At 39.4% G+C, this 27,016-nt stretch overlaps 1 protein-coding gene across 1 annotated transcript; it reads right to left on the bottom strand.

The window, feature by feature from the left end:
- Nucleotides 1-12,512: 12,512 nt before the first annotated feature.
- On the bottom strand, nucleotides 12,513-17,730 carry myl13 (myosin, light chain 13). Its single transcript, XM_084120451.1, has 7 exons — nucleotides 17,533-17,730; nucleotides 15,301-15,328; nucleotides 14,507-14,656; nucleotides 14,249-14,422; nucleotides 13,300-13,377; nucleotides 12,885-12,917; nucleotides 12,513-12,736 (listed from the first exon to the last, which is right to left on the bottom strand). The coding sequence occupies exons 1-6, from the start codon at nucleotides 17,632-17,634 to the stop codon at nucleotides 12,889-12,891; spliced, it is 561 nt and encodes a 186-aa protein (XP_083976577.1). The 5' UTR covers nucleotides 17,635-17,730; the 3' UTR covers nucleotides 12,513-12,736; nucleotides 12,885-12,888.
- Nucleotides 17,731-27,016: the final 9,286 nt, after the last annotated feature.

Genomic DNA, 27,016 nt, shown 5'->3' with positions numbered 1-27,016 from the left:
GTACGGAGCTACAAGGAGTAGTCTCACTCCGTACCTCCTGACCCTTTCTAGAACCCCCGGGAGCAGAGCAATCGGGGGAAAAGCGTACAGATGTGACCTCAGCCACATCTGTACCATGACATCCAAGCCCAAAGGAGCTGGATGTGAGAGAGAGTACCAGAGCGGGCAATGAGAGTTCTCATGAGAAGCGAACAGGTCAACCTCCGCCCGGCCAAACTCTCTCCATATAAGCTCAACCACTTCAGGGTGGAGCCGCCATTCCCCGGGCCTCAGCCCCTGCCTCGACAGGATGTCTGCTCCCATATTTTCAACCCCAGGAATATAAATAGATCTGACAGAGAGAAATTTGTCCTGGGACCAAAGAAGAATTTGATGCGCCAGTCTACAAAGAGGGCGAGATCTCAAACCTCCTTGGCGGTTGATATAAGAGACCACCGACATATTGTCTGTCCTAACCAGAACATGATGGCCTCTGAGGTCTACAAGGAAGTGCCTCAGGGCAAAAAATACGGCCAACATCTCCAAGCGATTAATATGCAATGTGAGATGATGGTCTTTCCAAGTACCTCGGGTGTAACGGCCCTCCATAACCGCACCCCAGCCCGTGACGGACTCATCCGTGGTCAGAGTTTTTCTCTCACATGGTGCTCCCAAAACCGGGCACTGAGACAGGAACCATGGTTTCTTCCATACGACAAGAGAACGAAGGCATCTGCGCGTAACTCTGATCGTACGAAAAGGGTTTTCCTAGAGGAGAAAATCCCTTGTTCCTGAGCCACCACTGCAAGGCCCTCATATGGAGCAGACCAAAGGGTACTACCGTGGAAGCTGCAGCCATAAGACGTCGTAGTGATCCAACGTCGGATACTCTTATAGGTTACTCCTGTGGATCACGGCTGAACGCGTCTTCTCCACACTCACTTACAAACAAACATTTTTTTCGCCTATCGTGCGTCTACTCTACACCTGTACCACTAAAAAGACGGATTATATCCAAGACTTCAGTCATAAATTAGTATTAATATTGATAGCATCACTGGTAGCGTCGTTGCTAACTTAACTTACTGTCCATCTGTTAAAATGGCGAATATATCAGATGTAAGTAGTCTACCTTTTGGTGCAGGTGAGGACACATTTGAGCTACACGCGTTGCAGTCTGAGCTGGAAGCTGTTGAGAAACAGATCCACGACCTTTTAGTGAGAAAAGCCGAGCTGATAGACCGGCGGTTAGCTCTTGAAACATCACGCGCCGATGCACACAAATCAGTGATCAACGTTACTAACCCGCTGACTCCGACCTCGTCTACTCCGTGCGTTACTCAGCATCGGTCACGAGCGTCGAGGCCGCGATCAGCCATGGTCTCGTTTACGCCGGCTCCAACATGCCACCACGAAGCCTGGATATTTCCGCAGCGGAAGACGCGAGTCAGGTCTAGACCAAGAAAACTCTCTCCGACCCTCCCGGTTTTCGAGATATCCACACAAAACCGCTTCTCCCCTCTTCGCGAAACAGAACGCGATGCTGTGATCATCGGTGATTCCATCGTTCGACACGTACAAGCTACGTTAAATAAAAGTAAGGTGCATAGTCACTGCTTTCCTGGTGCTCGTGTTTCTGAAATCGCTGCTCACGTTCCCGAGATTCTGAACGAGCGCGTCGGAACTGTGGTCCTGCACGCGGGAGGGGCCGACATCAGGCTGCGACAGACAGAGGTTCTGAAGAAAGACTTCAGGAATCTGATCGATACGGTACGCAGCACATCGCCTGATATAACGATCATTGTGTCAGGACCGCTTCCCACGTACCGACTAGGTCATGAAAAGTTTAGTAGATTATTCGCGCTAAATGAATGGTTAATGTCATGGTGCAATGAGCAGAAACTGCTCTTTGTAAATAATTGGAATCTGTTTTGGGAGCGTCCTAGGCTTTACCGTGCCGATGGCTTACACCCAAGCAGATTCGGATCGGATCTTCTGTCAGATAACATCTCCAAAATGTTAAATACCTTTTGACTAGTAACCAAAAGTTCAAATCATAGTCTCTGCTGCACCAAATTAACTGATATAAATAGTGTAGAACATTGCATAGAAACTGTGTCTATTCCTCGTTTAGTGAGATCAAATAATAAATCTACTGCAGGATCTAGAAAAAATCTAATTGTTATTAAACCAGAAAATGTTGCTATTAGTAAACAAAAACAATTTCTAAAGCTAGGTCTTCTAAACATTAGATCACTCACACCTAAGGCAGTTATTGTAAATGAAATAGTCACGGATAATAGCTTCGATGTCCTTTGCCTTACTGAAACTTGGCTTAAACCTAATGATTATTTCGGTCTAAATGAGTCTACTCCATCAGGATACTCCTATAAGCACGAACCCCGTCTGTTTGGTCGTGGCGGCGGTGTTGCAGCGGTCTATAGAGATATTCTCAATGTTACTCAGAAAACGGGTTATAAGTTTATTTCGTTTGAAATACTTGTACTAAATGTTACGCTCTTAGATGTTAGAAAAAAATCCATATTATCTCTAGCCTTGGCTACCGTATATAGACCGCCTGGGCCTTACGCTGATTTCCTAAAAGAGTTTGCAGATTTTCTCTCAGATCTATTGGTCAATGTAGATAAAGCATTAATTGTTGGAGATTTTAACATACACGTAGATAATCCAAATGATGCGTTAGGGGCTGCGTTTATAGATTTATTAAATTCCTTTGGGGTCAAACAAAACGTCACCGGACCAACTCATCGTCTTAATCACACACTCGATTTAATTATATCATATGGAACCGATCCAACCGATATAGATATCATTCCACAAAGTGATGATGTCACTGACCATTACTTGGTAACTTGCATATTACGTACTGCTGTAATATGTCATGCGGCGCCGCGTTTTCGACCAGGCAGAACAATCCTTCCATCCACCATAGATAATTTCTCGAGTTGCTTGTCTGATCTGTCTCAGCTGCTGCCTGAACCCAAACAAACAGATGAACTAGAAGAACTAACTAGCACTATGAGCACCATTCTCTCTAGAACATTGGATGTTGTTGCACCTGTTAGATTAAAAAAGGTCACAGAGAAAATTAAAGCACCATGGTACAATAATACTACGCATGTTCTAAAGAGAGAAACCCGTAATTTAGAGCGTAAATGGAAACAAACTAATTTAGAGGTCTTTAGAATCGCGTGGAAAGACAGTATGTCACGTTATAAAAAGGCCCTAAAAGCGGCCAGGGCTGAGCATCTCCGCAAACTAATAGAAAACAACCAAAACAATCCTAGGTTTTTATTTAACACCGTGGCTAGACTAACAAATAAACAGACGTCACCCGAACAAAATATCCCGTTACAGTTTAGTAGTAATGATTTCATGAACTTCTTCACTGAGAAAATAGAAAACATCAGAACCACAATTGTAAACGTTCAATCCTCAATCGCACCTTATAATTCAGCCTCAATTTTCCCCCCGCAAGAACAATTACAGTGCTTTACAACTATAGAACAAAAAGAGTTAAATAAACTTATCACTTCATCTAAAACAACAACATGTTTATTAGATCCTATACCAACTAAACTACTGAAAGAAGTGTTACCTGTAGTAGAAGAGCCTCTCCTCAATATTATTAACTCGTCTTTATCTTTAGGTCATGTTCCAAGAACATTTAAACTGGCAGTGATAAAACCTCTCATTAAGAAACCACAATTAGACCCGCATAATCTAGCAAATTATAGACCCATTTCAAATCTACCTTTTATGTCTAAAATACTAGAAAAAGTTGTGTCCGCTCAACTGGGCTCTTTCTTGCAAGAAAATGATATCTATGAAAAGTTTCAGTCAGGATTCAGGCCGCATCATAGCACTGAAACTGCGCTCGTTAAAATCACAAATGATTTACTTTTAGCTTCTGACCAAGGCTGCATCTCAATACTAGTTTTACTTGATCTAAGTGCTGCGTTCGATACTATAGATCATACAATACTCTTAGATCGACTACAAAATTATACTGGTGTTCAAGGACAAGCATTAAGCTGGTTTAGATCATACTTATCAGACCGCTACCATTTTGTTTATTTAAATGGAGAAAAATCGATCATAATTCCAGTAAACTATGGAGTGCCGCAGGGATCTGTGTTGGGCCCTCTATTATTCTCAATATATATGCTGCCACTTGGAAATATTATAAGGAAACATGGAATTAGTTTCCATTGTTATGCTGATGACACTCAAATATATATTTCATCACGGCCAGATGAAAACGCTAAATTATCCAAATTGACAGAGTGTGTTAAAGATATAAAAGATTGGATGACGCGTAATTTTCTATTATTAAATCCAGACAAGACAGAGGTAATACTTATCGGTTCAAAAAACCGCCCACAGAACCTCTCACAATACAACTTTGACATCGTAGGATGTCCTGTTACTTTATCCTCTACAGTAAAAGACCTGGGTGTTATACTCGATTGTAACCTGTCTTTTGAAAATCATATTTCGTATGTTACAAAAACAGCCTTTTTCCACCTTAGAAACATTGCTAAGCTACGTAATATGCTATCAGTTTCTGATGCAGAAAAGTTAGTTCATGCATTCATGACCTCGAGACTAGATTACTGTAATGCTTTATTAGCTGGTTGTCCTGCATCCTCAATAAACAAGCTACAGTTAGTCCAAAATGCAGCCGCTAGAGTTCTTACTAGATCAAGAAAATATGATCATATAACACCGATTTTATCATCACTACATTGGTTACCTATAAAGTTCCGTATTAATTACAAGGTATTGTTACTGACTTATAAAGCCCTAAACGGCTTAGCTCCAGTCTATTTAACGGATCTTCTATCACCCTATAATCCATCGCGCTCTTTAAGATCAATAAATTCAAGGCTTTTGGTCATACCTAGGATATCCAGATCAACCAAAGGAGGGAGAGCATTTTCACATTTGGCTCCAAAACTCTGGAATAGCCTTCCTGATACTGTTCGTTGCTCAGACTCGCTCTCCCAGTTTAAAACTAGATTAAAGACGCATCTTTTCAGCCAGGCATTCATATAATATTGTTAATCTCACAGTTTCAAACTACAATCCGGCCTCTAGTTCATAAATGCCAGAGGAGAACTGGCCCCCGACTGAGCCTGGGTTCTCCCAAGGTTTTTTTTTTCTCCATTAGGTCACCTGATGGAGTTTTAGGACACCATTAGGCCGCTTGATGGAGTTTTTTCGGTTCCTTGCCACTGTTGCCTTTGGCTTGCTCAGTTGGGGATATTTTGGGGATATTTAATTTTATGCTATCAATCAATAAATTCCACTAGAAACAAACTTTGTTGTATTATTTTATTTTAATACTGTGAAGCTGCTTTGATACAATCTGTATTGTGAAAAGCGCTATACAAATATACTTGATTTGATTTGATAAGACCCAAAGCTCTTTGAAAGTGTTTGACAGTGATAGCCTGGCCAAACCTAATACTCTTCATTGTGTTTAAGATAGTATTTATACGAGCAGGAGACAATTGTGCCCGCATCGTGACTGAGTCCCACTCTACTCCCAGGAACGTAATCCTCTGAAGAGGAGTTAAGGAACTTTTCTTCACATTGAGTCTCAACCCCACGCACCTCAGATGACGCAAAACAACATCTCGATGTTGAATTGCTAGTTCTTTTCGACTGAGCCAAAATGAGCCAGTCCTCTATAAGATGCGGACCCCCTGAAGTCTCAATGGAGCAAGGGCCGTGTCCATACATTTAGTGAAGGTGCGAGGGGATAAGGCTAGGCCGACTGGAAGAGTCCAGAACTGATGTGCTTTTCCCCCCAAAAGCCGATCTCGGAAACTTCCTGTGATGGGGTTAGAAGGGAAAGAGGAGTTAAGGAGCTTGTGGATCTATCAAGACAGACCAGTCCTCGGAGCTGGTCTGACTGACAGTCGGTAACTTGAATCTGAACCCCCTCGGAGGTTGATCCAGTACCATGAGATCCAAAATAAGGCCTAACTCCCCCCCTCATAGGAACTATGAAGTGCCAGCTGTAGAACCCGGGCTCCCGTAACCAAGGAAAAGCCCACTTTGAGGTTTCCTGTGTTAAGAGGGACTAGACTTCCTGTTCCAAAAACCGACCCTGCTCGGGGCTGGCCGACATGTGAACCACCCTTAGTAGATAATATTTGTATATTAGCTCCACTGTAAGCAGGACCCCCTAGGCTATATTTTGAAGACCCCTCGGGGTGTCTAAATATGCCATCATGGGGACCAGTCCCTCGAGACTGGCCTCGGCTATAAATTTCCAAATGGCTTCGGTGACCTGAAGCAGCTAACTGGCAGGAACTAACCGAAATATGCTCTCTACAGACCTCCTGAGAGGCGGCGAACTCGACAGGGCCGCAACGTCTTCGGGCAGATACTGCAATTTGTGTTCGCTGGAAGCCGATGTGTCCCGAAGCGCCATCGGCGGCGGGAAGCGAACATCGATTTCCTAATGGCTGCATAAGGGGGCGAGACTCCTGTACTCGCTCTCCTGGGGGAACGCCCATAAGGGTCTGCGGGTTATGACAAGACCTCTTAGTTGAAGCCATCTTAACCCGAGAGACAGTCCTCAGACCTGTCTTCGGTATGGAGGGCTTCGTGCGAGAATGTTTCTTCTGGCCCCAAGCCTTATAAGGGGGGGCACGAGAGGAAACCTTCTCAAAAAATGAGGAGCTGGCGGCTGTCCCATGAGGCTGCCCCCTGGCAGCAACCCCATGAGACCTGGACTGACAACTGGGGATAGCTGATTGTCGCTCTGCCTCCTGAAGCCTCTCGACAACGGTTCTTGCCGCGTCGCCAAAGAGGCCAGAAGGTGAAAGGGGAGCATCGAGAAGGAAAGCCCTGTCTTTCTCCCCGATCCACAAGCGATTAAGCCATAAATGTCTCTCTGAGACGACTAGTGCTGCCATAGAATGGCCAATAGCACGGGCCGTCTCTTTAATAATACGGAGAGATAAGTCAGCTACTCTACGAAATTCAGTAATATCCATTGAGTGAGACCTCCCAGTTATCATCCACCTGCTTGAGGAGGTCAGCCAGGTATGCCTGTAATAACCCCATCATGTGTGGGCATGCACCGGAAGAAGATTGTGACTGGGTCTGCAGGAAGCGCTCATTCATTTTATTTTTCTTAGTCGCTTCCTGCTTATTATATGGCCATTTAACATATAATTTAACCACTGCCCTGATTACAACCTCCAGCAACTCCTCACTAACGGGAATATGGGGTGGCGAATCCCCATATCCACGTGATTCAGTGTTGATAGATAATATCTAACTCCTCGGAGCCAAATAAATCAAACGCTGTGTCTTTAACACGGTCGGAAGAAGCCGCAGCGCGGGCTTCCGAACCGTGCGCAAGACAAGTGGGGCTGGTTGATAAACGCTGAGAAAGGGTCACAACCGTCTCAGTATTATATGCCAGCCCCACGTGCGAATCCCATGCATACAAGCGGCGCGCTGCCTCAACAGCCGCGGGACCTAATGCACTGGAAACGCGAGCCTGATCTAATTGATCGAACAAGCTCTAACGGGAGCGGAGCTTTTTCATTGAAAACAGTTTGCACAGACAGCGCCCTCGAGCCCCGCCCGTGCATGCTCCACTCCCAGACAAACTACACAAAGCGAGTGTGTGTCACCCTCGCTTAAATAACGTGGGCAAGGGGACGCACACTGCCTGAATAGCTTCTCTTTATTCGCCATAAATAATACTCTTTTCACGGGACAAACAACACCAAATAGAACAGACAAGATGACATAGAGCGCTTGCTGAAGACCAGAAGCTAACATTTTCTGGTTCCTGTGACCCTTTTGTAGCTTCCGGATCACCGTCACATGCGACGTCACGGGTGACGTTGCACCAATCAAGATTGGAATGGTTCCATAGTTGACTTCAGACGCTTCATGCCAAAGGCATTCCCCAAAGTATCGAGTATCGATGCAGCGGGAGTTCCCTTTACGAAAGGGAACAAGCTTTATATTAACAAATGGAGGAAAGGTGGATCAAATTTATCTATGAAAGCCGTGGAAACTAAGGGTTCGTTTACACGACAACAATATGCTGAAAACGGAGAAGTTTTTCCTGGGAGTTTTCTGCATACAAACGCAACCATTGTGAAAACGATCCCCATTCACACGGATCCGCGAAAACGACTAAAAACGCTGTATTCTGCTGCCAGACCAGTAGATGGCGATGAAACACTATAGACTGAACACGTGATACGCATGTGCATTATTTCGCGTTTTTGTTGTTTACACGGAGATCGTTTTCAAAAACTTGCACTTTGAAACCCATTTTCAAAAGTTTGCGTTTTCAGCTTTCAACTCAAACTAAACTCAAACTAAGACATAATGTGACATTTGGCTCAGATGTGCACCTTGGCTGCAAAAAAAAAAAAAAGAGAACTTGTTAAGTTTGTTGGTATTTGCACAGTTTCTGGTTGGCAAACATAAATGTAAGTGGGTATGACTTCATATTGTACAACTAGAAATGTATTTGACAACACTTGGTTAAATTGTTTTGCAAAAATGGTTCAGAAAACTGATTTCTGTTGATGAGATAGCATTACTGTAGATCCATCCCTGTCACACATGTCTATCAGCTGGAGTTGGAAACTATGTTAGTGCCAGAAGGACACTGCATTACCTGTGACCTGAGAGAATGACTTATCCTCAGTGACCCAAACACACTGCAAAAGCCGAACTGGCGTGGATTAAAACTCTAGTGGATTAACTATCCGCGAGTGGTTCAGCTGAGACCCAGACAACACAGCAGCAGAAAATCAGCTTAATGACATCAGTGACATATGGGTACACTTTTGTTAATATGACAAACTTATACTCATGTAAACTTGAAAATGTATTGTCAGTCTAGACGTGAAAAGAACCTGATATCTTCAAGGTTACATCACACAGAAATGTCTCATTTGTTATTGTTTACTCATTTCTATTGCATTTATTACACCTAAACAAGCAGACAGATCATTTCTCTATTCAAAACTCATTCTTGAGTCTTGCTGCTAAATGCTCTCACACTTCAGCATATTCACATGTTGCTGTGAATGCAGCACAGAGGCTACACAGTTCTATTGTTTACAGCATTTATGTGTTTTTTCATGCATGTGATGCACATCTTCCTCTGACAAACACAAAAGAACGTTTATTCACTGTAATCCTTTGAGTCCTCTGGCAACAAGGGCTAAAAGGCAGACTGCATTTTCTCTATCTTTCTCTATATCTACTAAAGCGGAGAATTTAAAACTGTGGCATAAATCTGTGATGCTAATAATAATCCATTCTTGCCGTATGCAGTCCTGAGATACAAAGTCCAAAGGCATTACTGCATTTTTTTTATCTGCACTGTCAAGTAAATCCAGGCCTTTGTTCATTTAATAGCATGTTTACGCCCTATTACACTGGCCATGAACTTCAGGACAACACCATGAAGGACACGTCCATGTGCTGTGAATGCTGTGCTGACTCTGAGTGGAAATGCCAACGCTCTCTCTTGATCACAGAGGATCCACCTAGATCTGACATGATGGGCTGTGGGCTGTGAAACCACACGAACGAGGAACGAGGAACTGCACTAATGCATATAGACACATCTCACATCTTTTGTTTCTGTCGAGACTGAGCCAACGAATTTTATTAGACTTTTCCAATTATTATAAAGTGAAATGAATTTACGGGCTGCCCAACATGACTGCTTAATGCTGGGAAAATCATGTCTCACCCAGCACAATATTTGACATTTTGTAATATTTTGACAAAATATTTAAGATGTATAAACTAATTTGAGGTTCTGAATGCTACAAAACAATTTTAATTACACTGATGTCATTTTATATAATGTGTACAGCTAACAGGTTTGAGCTTTTGGATTGTTTGTTTGTTTGCAATAAGCATGTAGCCTATTAGATAGATAGGTCTATCTCTTTGATTCTCTGGTAGTTTGTGTACAGCATGATGCATGTCTGCCATCTAGTGCCTTAATTAGAGAGTGCAGGCTCCCCCAGTTTTACGATCATACTAAGCTCGCTTGACAGCTCAGCTGGTACTCAGATTTGTTGTGATGCGGAGAGTTCGGGTGCGAATCCCGTGAAAGACGAGTCACGATAACAGAGCTTGAAGACAAGAGTTCACAAACCAGCTAAAACTATATGGTTATGAATGCGTTTTTATATCACATTTGCTTTTGTTAACACTATTGGTTTAATGTAAGGTCTAGTAGGTTTAGCATTAATCTTTCAGAATTGCCGTGATACGTACAAACTCCGACGTATAAAACGTTGCCATATTCACGTTCATCTGTTCTGGAAAAAAACTACACACGCTTTCAGCGCCACTCACTGGACATTTGCTCTTCCACGACAAGCAACTGTGAATGTTCAGTTTACATGTGACATATTTCAACACATCAGTATTTCTACATCACAACGTTTGCAGCTTAGGGTTGTGATGTTCCTCCATGTTCAACAATGCTAGAGATTGTGGACAGCTTGATTGGTAAGATTGTGATTCCTATTTCATTACAATGGCTGAACATTTGCCAGTTTCAGACATTACAAACATTGCATGTCAGTTATGGAATATACATGCATGCCTGACATATTTTGATCACTGAATGGATCATTTTGCATGTGATGTCTCACACGATGAAAGAATATTTAGAAATTGTGAAGAGTTTGACAGTTTCACTGAGAATCATCAGTTTTGATCATCAATCAATCAATCAACTTTTATTTGTTAAGCACATTTAAAAACAACACAAGTTGGCCAAAGTGCTGTACAAATCTAAAAATTACTCAAACACTCAACAAACAGTACTCACACAAAACACTGGATTAATATACAACCCCGAGCAGTAACCTGAACCTAGGGGCAATTATAAGCCACAGCGTAGAGGTGCGTTTTTAGCATCGATTTAAAACATTCTAACGAATCACAGGATCTGATATGCAGAGGAAGAGTATTCCAAAGACGCGGGGCTGCCACAGAAATTGCACGATCACCTTTGGTTTTTAATCGTGATTTGGGAACATGTAGGATCAAACTCTGGGATGATCTAAGGGGTCGAGCAGAATAGTGATGCTGTCTCTGTATCAGACGTGCTACATACTCCGGAGCCAGACCATGCAGACCTTTAAAAACCATGGACAGAACTTTATATTGGACTCTAAATTCAACCGGAAGCCAGTGCAAAGAGGCCAGTACCGGAGAAATCCTAGACCATTTCCGTGTGCCTGTCAATAGTCTGGCTGCTGCATTTTGCACCAGCTGCAACCTTGATAGCAATTTTCTAGACAATCCTAAGTATAACGAGTTGCAGTAATCCAATCTGGATGAGATAAAAGCATGAATGACAGTTTCCATGTCCTTAAACGATAAAATGCTCTTTAATTTGGCGATACTCCGCAATTGATAAAAGCTACTTTTAACCACAGCATTGACTTGTTTGTCAAATTTCAGCTCTGAGTCAAAAATTACACCAAGGTTCCTTGCTTGGGTGTTAACATTAATGGCTAAGGGGTCAAGATGTAAAGTAAGCTGTTTAGCTAACTTAGGTGGACCAAAAATCAACACTTCCGATTTTGACTCATTGAGTTGCAGAAAATTATCGGCCAACCATGCTCTTATCTCATTCAAACACTCAAACATAGTAGTAATGTTGGAGTCATTATTGCATTTCATGGGCACATACAACTGGATATCATCAGCGTAACAATGATAAGATACATTATATTTTTGGCAGATTGATCCCAGGGGGAGCATATACAGGGAAAATAAAACAGGACCAAGACATGAGCCCTGAGGAACGCCTGAGGAGACCGGCTGAGAAGATGATATAAAGTTTCCAAGCTCCACTGCAAAAGATCTTCCCTCAAAATAGGATGTGAACCACTTCCATGCAAGCCCCCTAATCCCACCCCTCTCCCTCAAACGGTCAAGAAGAACTCCATGATCCACAGTATCAAAAGCCGCGCTAAGGTCAAGAAGAACCAACACCGCACAGTTCCCAGAATCTACAGACCACAACAAATCATTTGTCACTTTAAGTAGCGCAGTCTCAGTGCTGTGTTGAGATCTAAAACCGGACTGAAATATATCAAAATTTTTATTTTCTTTTAAAAAAGCTGAAAGTTGATTAAGAACAACCTTCTCCAATAACTTAGCTAAAAAGCCATGTGCGTTTCGTTATTGTGCAAATTATAGACAAATGTAGGCCTACTTACTCTTTTTTACACGTGCCAAAACACATGCAGTTTGCTTAAGTAATAAATTCAAATCTGATGTGAACAAGAAACTTATTGTTCAGAGATCTGAACTTGTTTTGAGAGAGAAAAAAAAAGTCTCATTCGAGAATTGAGCCAAATATTGAGAAAAACTAATAAAATAATATCAAAGCAACCCATTTCATTACTTCCACAGCACAGACATTCAGTACAAGTGATGAACAATACAGATGAAAAGGATTCAGAGACAGAGAGTTTAAACCAAACATGACATTTAATAAACGAGTTAGTATTCACAGAAAGAACAGGTGTGATGTGTTTGGGCATGACAGACGGAGGAGCCGTACAAAAAGAAGCGTTTGAGAGACAGACAGCAGATCCACGGAGGAAAGCTCCTGCATGGCCTTTCATTTACAAAAGAACAACGACGAAATAACATTGGCATTATTCTGGATCCTCAATTGAAGTGTCTTGATCATCTGAAAAATAGAGGGAAAAAAATCTACAATCAACATTAATAGTAATACTGACTGCACATGCACACGGGACTCAACGGGCTTTACAGGGGAAAGTGAATTAAAACAGAAATGCATTCGAGATGAAGTTGAAAAGGGTGGTTCCTCATACCTGTTCAGCCAGCCATGATGTGCTTTACAAAAGCTGTGGGGGAAAGACGAGATCTAAATCAATATCCTGTGCTAATGCATGTTTAGTCTACACTATTCTGAACCCAGTGTTGCCATTTCTGTTTTCTGCTTCAGTCATGTGACTGTGAGCATAGTTTTCATTTAAGGGGAGAACAATTTAGACACATCCTAAGTCATCCTTGAGTTTCATAGAAAATCTTGTAGTAGATGGGTCAACACTGCCATCTAGAGGCGAGGAGAACAATCTTATTCTGATTAGAGATATTTGTTCTCATTATCACTTTTACTACATTCATAGACATAAACAGTGATGTTATCACTCTATTGGTATCAGATGTTGATCTATAAAGTAACATGCATTGTTGTAAGAGTGTGTAGAGTGTGTAGAATCTGACCTTCGTAGTTTATGCAGCCGTTGGCATCCTCCTGTCCAGCCATCAGCTGCTCCACCTCATCTTCCTTCATCTTCTCTCCTGGACACACACAACAGAGAGATGCACATTTAACAGAGAAATGCATGTAAATTAATTTAAATGTGAAACTTTGAAGCAGAAAAAACTGAAATATTATTTTCTAATTAAAAAAAATATATATTTTCTAATATGAAAAAAGTACTCCAATAATCTTTGTTTTATTTAAAATCATTATTTACAGTGTGATCTCTATTGTTTACATTGAGAATCAAAATATTAAGAATGATTTTGAATGATTAAAATTGTTTTGCCAGTTGCCAATTGCCATTTGACTGAATAAAAATCTCTGAAAACAACTCTTAATATCTTGCACAGTTTGCTTTGACAAATTAATTGTTTTAATGAAAAATATTTTGTTGAATAAAAGTGAGATGCAAAGGCTAAAACCCATCTCACAAAACTATGTTGTTTTGCCAACATTAAGTTAAAATAACATTATTTCTGAATGTTCTCTGAACGTTCAAAACACCATTTTTTTCAAATGTTTTAGAAACGTTTCTCTTGGTTATGTGAACGTTAAGTGAACATTCCGTTTCATCATTCTTCAAACATTATTGGAACGTTACTTTTGAATGTTCTCTGAACGTTCCGAAAACAAGTTGTTACATTTAAAAAACGTTAGAAGAATGTTCATCTAAAACTTTCTGTGAATGATGTAGTCTATAAATAATAACACTCTGTTGCAGAGTGTTGATTGATTGATTGATTGATTGATTGATTGATTGATTGATTGATTGCTTTATTATCCCCTTAGGGAAATTTTGTTGCGTCCATAACATTGAGAATTCCCTGTTAAACTTTGCAGCTGCTAGAGGAATTCTCCAGAAGACAGTTCAGTCATGCGGTCTATAATGGTTTTAATGAAGCTCACCCAGAGTGGCGAGGACGTGTCTGAGTTCAGCGCCCATCACTGTCCCGTTTCCCTCTTTGTCGAACACCCTCAGGCCCTCGACGAAGTCCTCAAAGGTGCCGCGGTCTTTGGCCTTGCAGATGTGCTGATGCATGGGCAGGAACTGGTCGAAATCCAGCATCTTCACCTGCATATCTGACAAGGAAACAGCCAGATGTGTTTGGCAGGGCCAGGTGTATAGTCAGTCAGGCTGGTGTTCTCATGGGGTCAGGGTCTCACCTTCAGCTTTGGGTTTGCCTAAGACGTACATCACCTCAGCGTTGGTGGGGTTCTGGCCCAGGGCCCGGATCAGGTCTCCGCACTGAGCGAAGGTGATCTTCATCTCATTGGTTGGTGTCCTGTCAAACAGCTGGAACGCATCCTTGAAATCTGCCGGGAGAAACACAGCGGGACATGATCAGTTTCTCCAGCACACGGGACACTTGGCGTGTTTTTTACTGCCGTTTTCCCTGTCACATATTTTCATAACCATCATAAATCAGGTCTCATTTGAAAGCTTAAACACTCAAGATTCATCCTGTGAAAACTGTTGAAACTGGTCATTGCTTTATCATAAAAACGGTACTTTAAAAATTCTAGAGGCTCAATTTTTAGGATAATAACATCAAATTTGGAACACAACTTGGTTAGACATCCGGCTTTGATTTCAAGCAATTTTACAGGCCAAATTATTTTGTAAATTATATATTTTGTATAAATGTTCTGTACATTTGCTCAAACTTCTATAACTTTGTATAGAGCTCTACAGCTCTCTGACTGTTTGCAGTGATTGTTACAGCAATTATTTTGATTGTCAAAACATAGTTTCATTATTCAATATTTAGTCCCCCCATTTAAAATACATTTACTCGAAGAGAATTGTAAGAGTTGAGAGAATATATTTTGAATAAAATTTCAGAATTATTATTTTTTTTTCCGATATTCTGAATCAGCAACATGCCTAAACGAGATACATTAAATAAATGTAACATTTTTACTTGTGCAAAGATAATGCATACACACATCTGGCTTACCCTCAATCTGCTCAGCAGTGAATTCAAGCTGCCAAGAAAGAAGAACAGAAATCAAATAACAATCAATCATTCAAACGTCTGAAGTGTAATCGATAACTGAAGGTTCTCAGGGGGTTAGATGTTGGAGATGTGATTATTAAAGCTCGCTGGTATTTGTCCTTCAGGACACGGCTGTCAGATGTCTCTGGTAACTCAAGCTCAATCCCGTTTGTCCTGTGACTCATTGTCCAAAATAATTTATGAGCAGCCTTGGTCCAGAAGGAGCGTGTGGCCCTGTGGCCGTTCACCCGACACCACTCCTGTCAAACGGTTATACGTCAGGGTCTGCAGTGATTGAAGACCGCCAACACATGACACTGACAACATGCTCTTTACGGCCTTAGGAAATGGGAACATGCCAAAAGATGAGCCCACAGTTAGGATATTACGACCTAACACTGCAACTACAGAGCTGAAGGTGTACTTTTGTATTCGGTCCTGCCAGACATAATTGAAAATATTTAAATCTTGAAACTCGATTCTTCACTGCCATTAAAAGCCATTGTATCTGATTTGTCTGAATTCACTGAGTAACGTTAAAGCCCACTGAGGCACAACCAATCACGGACACAACGCCACTGGATGCAGGAAATTATACTGTAAATGATTATTCTCAGCCAGTCGATTGTCACGCTTGCTTGATGTCCTTAACTAAAGCTGTGTATGGATGTGAAGCTGCTTGAGAATTCACAACGCTGTCGAGTTTGGGTGGTCCAGTCTGGGCCGGTGTAATCAAAATCACATTGTGTGGCCCAAACCTCAATGGGTAGGAACATATATTATGGCTTCTCAACCTCAACATTTCAGACTATGGAAATGTGGTGTAGAGTGGCGATGTTGACCGCTAAAATCTCTTTTGTTGTCGGAAACTCTTGTCAAAATTTCCACCGTTTGACTGGCAAAAAATAAATATCCCTTGACCTGCACAGAAAGCCATTGGGTTTTACAGATGATATGTTTGAGAACATTGTATTTAAATGCTTAAATATGTGTAACTAATGCGAGTTGCTAAAACATTTGGGTGTGGGAAAGAGGTTCTCTGATGTAACAAGACAAACACTAAAATGTCAGTGCAAATGGCTTCTCAAGTCTTATTCTGAGCTCTGCAGATTAAACAAATATGTACACAACACACGGCCAAATACAGCTGTATGGATCATTTATAGACGCTTAGCCAAAGGAATTCATCCATCACTCGACAGCAGGTTGTCCTTTTGGACGCACTACCCCCTGTTCTTCAAATAGTGCATGAACAATAAAGAAACCTGAGGTTATCTCTGTGAGAAGGCAACATTTGTCCTCACTAATGTAGCATGAGTAAGGGTTTGTTTGCACGACAACGATGTGCTTAAAACGGAGACGTTTTTCCTTTGAGTTTACCGTGTACAGACGACAGCATTGTCAAAACGATCCGCGAAAACGACTGAAATCGCTGTATTCTGCTGCCAGGCCAGTAGATGGCGATGAAACACTATAGACTGAACATGTAATGCACTTTGAAACCCGTTTTCAAAACTTTGCATTTTCAGGTCCCCAAAACAGCATTGGTGTGTAAATGAATGGCCAAAACGTATAAAAAGTTTTAAAACGGTGTCGTGTAAACAGCCCCTAAAGTCTTACAGTAGATCAGAAGCGGCAGGAATGATAGCGATCATTTTCATGTTTCTCACCATAGTTAATAGGGAAACAGAAGAATGATAAGACTCAGGGGCCATTTACACGACACCGTTTTTAAATAGAAACGTAAAGCTTTTTATGTGTTTTGGCCGTTCGTTTACACAACAATGGCGTTTTGTGAGCCTGAAAACACAAACTTTTGAAAACGGGTTTCAAAGTGCAAGTTTTTGACGAAGACGATGACGTCATGCACATGCGTATCACGTGTTCAGTCTATAGTGTTTCATCGCCATCTACTGGCCTGGCAGCAGAATACAACGATTTAAGTCGTTTTCGCGGATCCGTGTGAATGGGGATCATTTTGACAATGGTGTCGTCTGTACACGGAAAACTCAAAGGAAAAACGTCTCCGTTTTAAGCATATAGCTGTCGTGTAAACAAACCCTCAGTGCAAACCAAACTAGACACCATATTCAGTTTGATAGGAATGAAAATGCAAACCCGTTAATACACTGTCAGAATGAGTGAGTTGTTTGGCATCTGAGCGATCGGAGTGTAGAGATGTGTGGTTGGTACCTGGACTTCTGCGGGGTTGAAGTCCGGCACCTTGGGCGGCTCGGGCTCCGGGGGCTTGGGGGCCGCCACTGGCTTGGGCTCTTCCTTCTTCTTGGGGGCCATGCTGATGTTCCCGGAGACAGAGACAGAGACAGAGACAGGCTGGGACACACGCTGGGTGCAGGACTGGGGAACGGGACCAGCCTTTATCCTCCACCAGCAGGTGAGGCCGGCCTCCCTCTGTCCCGGGATGGTGCCAAACACACAGAGGAAGGCCGTAAAAGGACAAGCGCTAATGCTTCTATTTGAGACACATTGTTCTCTCACAATAGACTCTCCCGTCCATCTGTACAGGGCCATAGAGACTAGAGTTTGATAGCACACAGAGAAATGGTTTTTGGTCATCTTCACACTTTAAAACAAAGACGAGCCACGTTACTGTCTGCTGTTCAGAGTCAAGTCACCTTTGTCTTTATAGTGCTTTATACAATAGAAAACGTGGCAAAGCAGCTTCACTGTAAAAAGAAGCAAGCTGTATTATTCAGTCAAGTCAGCCTAGACATTTTAGTCAGTTACTCTGAAACGGTTGCCGGTTCGAGATAGAATTATCAGTCACACTTTATTTTACAGTGTCCTTGTTACATATGTCACATGTACTTATCATAGTAATAACAGTAAATTATGCATAATTACATGCAACTAACCCTAAGTACATGTAGTTAATAATATTACTCAGTGCTTAAATATATAATTACACTGTAACAATGACACCTCAAAATAAAGTGTAACCAAATGATCTATAAGGTCCTGTTACTTGTTTTTAAGGCGTTACACTTTTCTGCCCCTTCTGTGCTGGCATTTTATAATCCATCTAGATCTTTGAGATCCGAAAATCAAAATCTTCTGTGTGTTGTCAGAACACACACACACACATACGACAGAGCGTTTTCCCGTGTCGGACCCAAACGTTGGAACATTTCCATTTAAAAGCCCAATCACTATTGTTCTTCTATGAAAACAGGCCATGAACTAAATATCTCTAATATTTATTTTAAAGAGTGCAGAGGCAAAAAGATATACATTTCATGTCTGAATAAAACAAATATCTGGTGCTATAAGTTATTGCTCGTCAGTATTCATCCACAGAAGATGTGAGGGAGGGAAACGAAATGGAAAAACCTCTTTCTATAGCAAATTGAGTTGAACACTAATTACAGCCAATTCAAAACTGTCAAAAATGATTATATAATTAATATATTTAAATCTCCAAATCAGAAAAGAAAATAATACATTGCTTTCTATAAATGCAGCTGATTTTGAGACTTTTTTGCATTGTGACATTATTTTGTATGACAATTATAAAGTTCTCATCACCACAAAGTTCTAATTAATTAATTTTCTATATTTCCTAAGCATTTGTTAACAACATGTATTCATGACTTCAATGAGCTCATTGTTTTCTGCCTTAAATAAATACATGGTTTACACTGATACATTATGAGCTAACTGTGTGATGTGTATATGTACATTTCTGAAATACTTAACTTAGACAGTTTCCTCTGATAACAGATCACTGTAATGTAGACCCATGCATTAGCTTCTGTAAAGCTGCTTTGAAACGATGTGTATTGTGAACAGTGCTATACATGTAAATGTGAATTAATGTTAAATTTGAGTTATTTTGATTAAAGACCTTCTTTAAGCATTTTGTACATGAATACTTGTTTTGCACAACAGCAATGAAGTTAAACATTTATTGTAGTAATAATACAGTATATTTAATCTTAACGGTCCTACAAGTCTTTATTTTCCTCATCCAAAAGCATAAGTTCTTCTCTTGTCAGCTTGTCATCTGTCGATCACTCATTCAGGAACTGTATCTCCAGCAGGACTGAACTATACATCTCATCCCAGCGCACAAATGTGTTTTAAAAATGTTTTGCTAACATTCAAATTAAGTTTTGAAAACGTTATTTCTGAATGTTCAAAAAAAAAAAAGCGTTATTTAGTTATGAGAACTTTATGGGAACATTCCATTTGATAATTCTGAAAACATTACAGGAATGTTGCTTTTGAATGTTAGATGAAAACATTTCAGAAATAAAACGTTCCATGAATGATGTATTAATAATGTTTTTGTGCTAACGTTTTGAGAACATTATTAAAGACCAGATCACTTTTATCAAACGTTCTATTAACGTTACTGGGAGAACTTTGAGAGAACCTTGCCAGAACGTTCCATTAACTGTCTTCAGACGTTTTCCTCACAATATTACATTTTTCCCCTCTAATATTGTAAATACTGAAACCACTCTTTAGCATTATGCATTTCAGGATATCACTATAGATAACATTTGTCTAAACTGCCCTAGTGAAAAAAAAATACATTTATTTTATGCTAAGTACACTACAAATACAATTACATATTATGTACTGAATATAAATACCCTGCAATTGTACTTGTAGTTTACTAAACTGGTATACTTACAGTCTGATAAATTGTAAAAACTAATTTTGTACTAAATGTTCTTTAGTTATCTGGAAATAGTGCTGAGGTCCAACTAAAGATATACTTAAATATATTTGATTATGTTAAAGTGGAACTATTGCAGGTACACTTTAAATATCTTGCATTTAAATACTGATATTATACAGAGATCATACTATCCTTATTAATAGTGATATTACAGTAAAAAAACATTTTAGTCTTAAAATTACAGTAAGAAATGCGCATTGTCCAATAAATAAGTACTCCAAATAAAGATTTTATTTTAATATTTTTATCAGTAAGCCTAAAGCATTATGTCAGTAAATATGTTCATGGGTTTGTAGTATACTTAGTATTAAATCAATGTTTTAAATACATTTTGGTATAGTTTTTTTCACTGGGGTGTATATATTGATTTCTTCTGTTAAATCAGTGTATAAGGAAACACTGTCTGCACTGAACTACTTCAGATATGACAGTGTGTGTAATGTGTGTGATTGAGAGGGTGAACGAGAGTGAAACTAATTGAAATGCACAAAAACACTGATCATGAAACTCAGAGTTCACGTCTATATAAGGAGTCAGATGATGAGGAAATGGGGTTAATTGTTGAGAATAACTCTATAGAGTAATATCACATGATCAGCAACCCTGACACAATGTTACTTTTAATACATTTATGGTAGCAATGAAATGTTTGATCTGTAAAGAGGCTGAGATCTCTTCTGAAGCCGAAGAGGAGACACACGCGAGAGTCTCCGGCTTAGGAAACATCTGATGTTGCTGAAGTCTCTTCTGAAATGTGTGTTTTTCTCAGACAAAAGCCTCCGTTTGATGTTCATGCAACTTCACGGACATCACATCCCGGTATTAGATCCTGGAGTGGTCCATTCCCCCCCACAGACCACCAACAGCTCCACAGGTGTGGAGTCACAGCTCCACAAACACCTTCAGCTGCTCATCGAGGCCATCATTTCAGTTCGTAAGCTCAGAATCAACTAACCTTTTCCCACTTTAATTTATAGGGAGGATAGTAGAGAGGTTAGAAATTTCAATTCAGGAATCGGATACTTGATATAAAATTAAAATTTCGATTCCTCTTATCGATTCCTTTGTGAGCATTTCAATATGACTTTAAACAATTCAAGTGTGAGACAAGTTATAATAACACTAATCAAACAACAAAAGATAAGGACAAAATTCACTCTTTTTTCACTTATTTTACATTTGATTACAGTTTCTGTACCTGAATACCTGACAATCTTAAAAACTGTTAAAATTATTTAGTTAAAAATGTATATTAGTTCACCTAATTTATTAGTTCACCATTTAACCTCAGGCAAACGCTCCTTGTGTAAGTGTTCTTGAGCCTGTTGATTTTTGTTCATGATATTCAGTTAAATGTTTTGCAATGAAAATGATATCTAATTATTATTTTTTACCTTATTGGAATCAAAATTAGGAATCGATGAGGAGAGTCGGAGTTGTTCAAATTCAGACGATCCCCAACCCTAAACATATTGAATTCTGCACAAAATGACGCAATTTACAGTAAATGCATCTTCAAAGTGCACGGCCACAATGCTCTGCAGATAATGTAAGAATAATGCGTATTAAGTGTTGGAACAACATATAAATATTACTTTCAATGTTTTGAAGGAAAAGCTGTTAATGGACCCTCGACCAGTTTCCAGTCTCTAAGTGCCTAAACCTGCGATTACACTGGACAACACATCCACGCTCTTCTATTCCTGCACCTGGAGCTCTTCAGATGGCCAGATCTCTGGGCGCGGGTATAAATGGCTGTGTGAAGACTAGGTCAGGTGATCGGCTCGGACGCATTCTGCACATGCCAGCCTGAGACCACAGAAGACAGGCTCGTAAACCATGCAAGATCTGTTATTTTGGCAGCGACCTGTTGTTCTCTTGGTATGAACCCTGGGAGGAGCACAGCTAAATTACAATGGCCATTGTCATCCGAGCCCGTCTTCAGTGACCTTCACATCTAACAGCAGCTGCTGGAGCTCAGCAAACAGCTCACACACACCACACACACACACATTCATGCTCCGTTTAATCGGGCTAAAGCGGGCTTTATCACTAACCCGCAGTAAACCGGGATCAGTATATCATTATGGAGAGTCATATAGTTATAAAAACAGCATGAATTAAAGCTTCTCATTGTTCAAACTAATGATTTTCAAGCTTGATATGATTTCTTCTGATCTTATCTCACACATAGAGGGGTCAAATGATTCCTGTTTTAAACGAGCTTTACGTCTCTATAAACGAGTAGCAAAATACATAAAACAAAATACATAAAACATCCAAAAAATAAAATTGTAGACTAAGTTATAGCAGATAAATTCAGAATTTGGTAAACCCTAACGCTCAAAATAATTCATTGGTTTGAGTATGATAAATAATTAGTTCAGTCAAATTAACTTTTATGAGTATTTAGCACTTTCTTTTTCTTTCAAGTTCACAGAACTGATATATTTTAAGTAAACTTGAACTGTTTCATTGTTTTGAGTGTTATGAAATGATTTATTTTAATTAAGACAAACTTAAGTTTAACAGAAACGGCTGGGATGTCTATTTCCCAGCATGCTTTGCAGATGGCTCTCGAAAGGAAGAGTAAATGCTAAAATTAAGTGTAATATAATGTTTGTTTTTTTGTGCAAGATTAATGTTAAGTGGGAGATTTAGTAGTGATTAATGTTTTGTTATGCTAATTTAGAAGAATTTCTGTTAATGTTGGTTTTATGATAGTTACCATCATGGAGACAAGTGGTGCATGCAGTGTGACTTGAGAGCAAATAAAATCTTTATATTACTGCACTCATACAGCGAGTGTTACTTTATTATATACTATTGTTAACATATTAACAAATTAGTTTGTTAGCACACTAGCTTGTTAAAGCTAGCTAAGTTTATATTAATAACGGTTTTCTCATTGAGATTACTTGAAAGTATTAAGATACGTGTATGAATTGGTGTACTCAAACATTTTAAGTTAAGAACAATTAAAATGTATTAGTGCAAAATAAAAGTCTGCCAGTTCTGCTTACTTAAACTTTTAAAAATTGAGGCAACTGATTGCCTTACATTTTTTGAGTTTTACCAACTTATTCGGGTTTACAGTTATTCCTTAATTTTTTGAATTTCTTTAATAATTTTTTTAATTAACTATTATTTTAAACATTGATCAAATAAAATCATTGAAGTACAGTATATGTCTATTGAGTTGTCTATAGTTTGTAAAGTAATTTATAAAAAAAAAATGTATTTTCAAATTAATACATAGTTGCAGCTTGAGAGGATCTGAAATGATAAGTGACCGGACTATGATTCCCTCGACCGCGTGTGGAGCGTGTGATTCGAGCTTCGATTCCACTTCCAGTTTTCTTTGGCCTCCGGTGAAACACTTCCAATGAAGATGAGTTTAAGATAAAGATAAAGATAAAGATGAGTTTAAGATGGAGATGAACAGGGTATATTTAAATAGCTCCAAATAGACATCCAACATACAAGACAGTGAGCTTCTGCACAGACAATATACCAGACAAGTAGTGCAGGAGAAGGAACACAAACGAGGATAATTACTTAAACACAGCTGACGCACATTAACTAATAATGACAGTAACTATGGAGACAGAGTGGCGGGAGTCAGAACAGAGAAACACGTGACAAATGAAAACAAACAGAAAGTCCATGAACAAAACTACACAGAATGGACACATCTGGGTGTCTGTTATTCAGCGACTTATTTTCTCCCTGGAATCGGGTCAGAAACATGATAAACCAGGGGTTAGTGCAATAGAGAAAAGCTTTATATTAGATTTGATGTGAGGTTTCATTGAGATACATGAACTAGTTATACACGCCAAGGTAGAGTTTATACTGCAACAGACCACCAGCAACCTTTGCCACAATCAAATAATTTTCACCAAATAAATAGATTTAGATGAATAATATATATAAGACATCATATCAAGAATAAAAATAATGTCAATCTCACAGTGCTACTATAGGTGTGCAGAACATAAGAATATGATGCAAGACACAGTTAAAAGTCCCCCTGTGGTGTAAATCCAGAGCTGCGTTCAGCCCCGACAAAACGTTGCACAACGTTTTTTAAACAGAAACGGTGATGCGTTGAACACACTGTTCTGATGACGCAAGAGTTGCAACTATGGCAGCTGAGAAGGCCATTCTTTGTGTTCTTTGTGAAGAATTTTCGGAGCCTGATGAAGTCGGTATAAATATGTGTTTAATACTACAAAATATGCCCGATGTTACAGTTACTGCACTTGCCACCCAGAACAAAAGAGAACATCCCGAGTGAAGGAATTGCTGAAACTGAAATGGAAGCACACATCTTACCTAATTCAGACTAAAACACATCTATTTAGCCTCACATACTGACTTTATTTGTAGTTCATACTGTTTTAATACCCTGTATTTTCTTTCTCCTTTTTAGGAAAAGCACTTAATTACCATTGTTTATTTCTATACCAAATGTCATACACTTGCAATGAAGCTAAAAATATAAGCAACTACATCATTATGTTGATAACCTATATTTTTACAATAAAACAAACATGTCTTCTAATATCCTCAGTTGTTGTGTATACCGAGCTGCATCGAAGACATTTGTAAATTACTTTCCTTGAAGCCATTGTGCGAGTTCACTTTAATACCGTGTGCTTTATATACATGTTGCTGCTGATTGGACTGCAGTTCTGACACACCCACCAAACAAGAGAAAACGCATCTCAAACCCCGTTGCACACCGGTGCACGCCGTTTCCAGGAAACATGACGTTCAACCCGGAAACCGTAGCAAAACGTTGCGCACCGTTTTGAACTTGAACGTGCCCCAGCTTTTAATGTCGTTTATGTGTCTATGTGGTGTTTTTAATATGCTTTAAGACGAACCATGTGTAAATTCATAAGTCGACAGCATTGCTGAGTATTTTCTCCTTAAAACTGCAGTGAACCAAAGACAGTCTCAAAAACACGCTTTGAAATCGCTGGTGTTTCTGACGTCACAAACTACCTTGTAACCAATCAGATCAACGTGTGATCGTCAACCAGTGGATCTCTGAGTGAGTGAGTGAGTGGAGGCGGGGCTCATTTGCATATTCATAGAACCGCGCATACTAAATGAGGCAAGGGTGTCGAATTACACTCAAGATATTTTAAGAATTTTTTTTTTCAAGGAAAAAACGTTTAAATGTGTCATTTTGGTGATCAAAGATGATTTTTAAGGGATAAAATGATTGACAAGTTACTTTGGGATGATTGTGTTTCAGCTGTGATTTGGTCTCTCTCTCTCTCTCTCTCTCTCTCTCTCTCTCTCTCTCTCTCTCTCTCTCTCTCTCTCTCTCTCTCTCTCTCTCCCAGAGATTGACTGATGTTACAGGGATGAGCAGTTTCGGGAGGGAAGAGTGTCACCTACTGGCCCATATGGGATATGTCTGGAGTTCAGAGAATCCACCAAACTCTGTGTACCTCACAGAAACTCTCTACTGTATGTGTCAGACCTAAAGTTCATGGTAACTGCTTTTCATAATGCTGTTACAATCAAACTTTAATTTGCATCTCTTCTCATTAGTTTAATACCTTATTTCCAATTAATCTTAATGGATAATCAACAAATCAGTTTATACATCTAAAGATTTCTACAGTTATTTCTACAGTCTAATCTGAAGAACTTGATTGCAATTATGAAAATGCATAACCAAATAAGGTAAACCTTGCGAAATCTCCCAAAACCTACTTTTGGAGAGTAAAAACAGTACAAATAAAGTAAAAATAAACGTAATAATTTATTTTAAACCCTCTCACTTATAAATACGTTTTTTTCACTGATATACAGCACAACTGTATATTTTTTTATGAAGACCACTTTCCAGTTGTCTGTTGTCCATTAGTGTGATGTCTAAAGCCGGTTCACACTGTATGATTCTGGCCACGATCTAATTTGACATGTTTTGACCATTGTGATCAAATATTACCTCTGATGATAGATATTCTGGCAGTCGCAGGCCTAGTCTTAATTAAATCTTATTCTTAAAATTCCATTAATTTACTTATTATTATAATAAATAAAGCAATAAATTAAACTAAATCAATCAAATGAAATCGGTATCAACAAAAGCCATCTTTGCATCATGATGTATTTAAGGCTGCTCAGAGGTGCCATGAATGCTATCACAATGGCACAAATAATGTTATAAGATAATGTTTTAAACAAAAACTGTTCAATAGAGAAATATGAAATGATGGTGAATAAATGAGTAGATACTTTTAAATATTAAACTAATACCACCAGTAGGTGGCAGCAAATCACTGTCTTCATGAGTGAGTTATCGAGTCATTCATTCAGTACTGAAGCAAGTTCACCTAATTTAAAATCAGAAAAATAAATATGCAAAGCATTGGCTACATTTAGAAGACAATATTTAAAAATTAAAGAGAAACAGGCAAAGATCTTGTAAACTAAAACGTGAACGTTTGAATTTTTGGTGTACCTGGTGAAAAAGTGCATTAAACACATTAAGTAGAATCGGTGTGTGAACATGTCGAGTCGAGGTCAAGATGAACGCGCTCCAGCCAAAGTGCCAGAGTTTCAGGTGCATTTATTTATTTATTTACCTTTATAAATGGCAAAGTTTTTCTAACCCTATTAAAAGTAGGTCATGTTTTGTCAAATTCTTAAAATTCCATTCATTTAATTATTAATATAATAAATAAATAAATACAGCAAACTAAATCAATCACACTAAATCAGTCTCAACAACAGCCATCTCTGCCCTGCAGTGGCACACGCCGCCTCATGATGTTGATGATCATGATCTAATGCTCAGAGAAGGCATGAACACAACACAACTGACCGGATCAGAAGCAGTTGTTGTGTTTTCTGTCACTCTTCGCTCTAGGCTCCTTCTGAATATGCATTTTTCGGGGCTTAGCCCCTTATTGCTGCTTTCAGTTATATTTGATAGTATTC

This window comes from Abramis brama (assembly GCF_963993115.1).
Source record: "Abramis brama genome assembly, chromosome: 7".
Classification (NCBI taxonomy): Eukaryota; Metazoa; Chordata; class Actinopteri; order Cypriniformes; family Leuciscidae; genus Abramis; species Abramis brama.
This window is presented reverse-complemented; position numbering and strand designations above follow the sequence as displayed.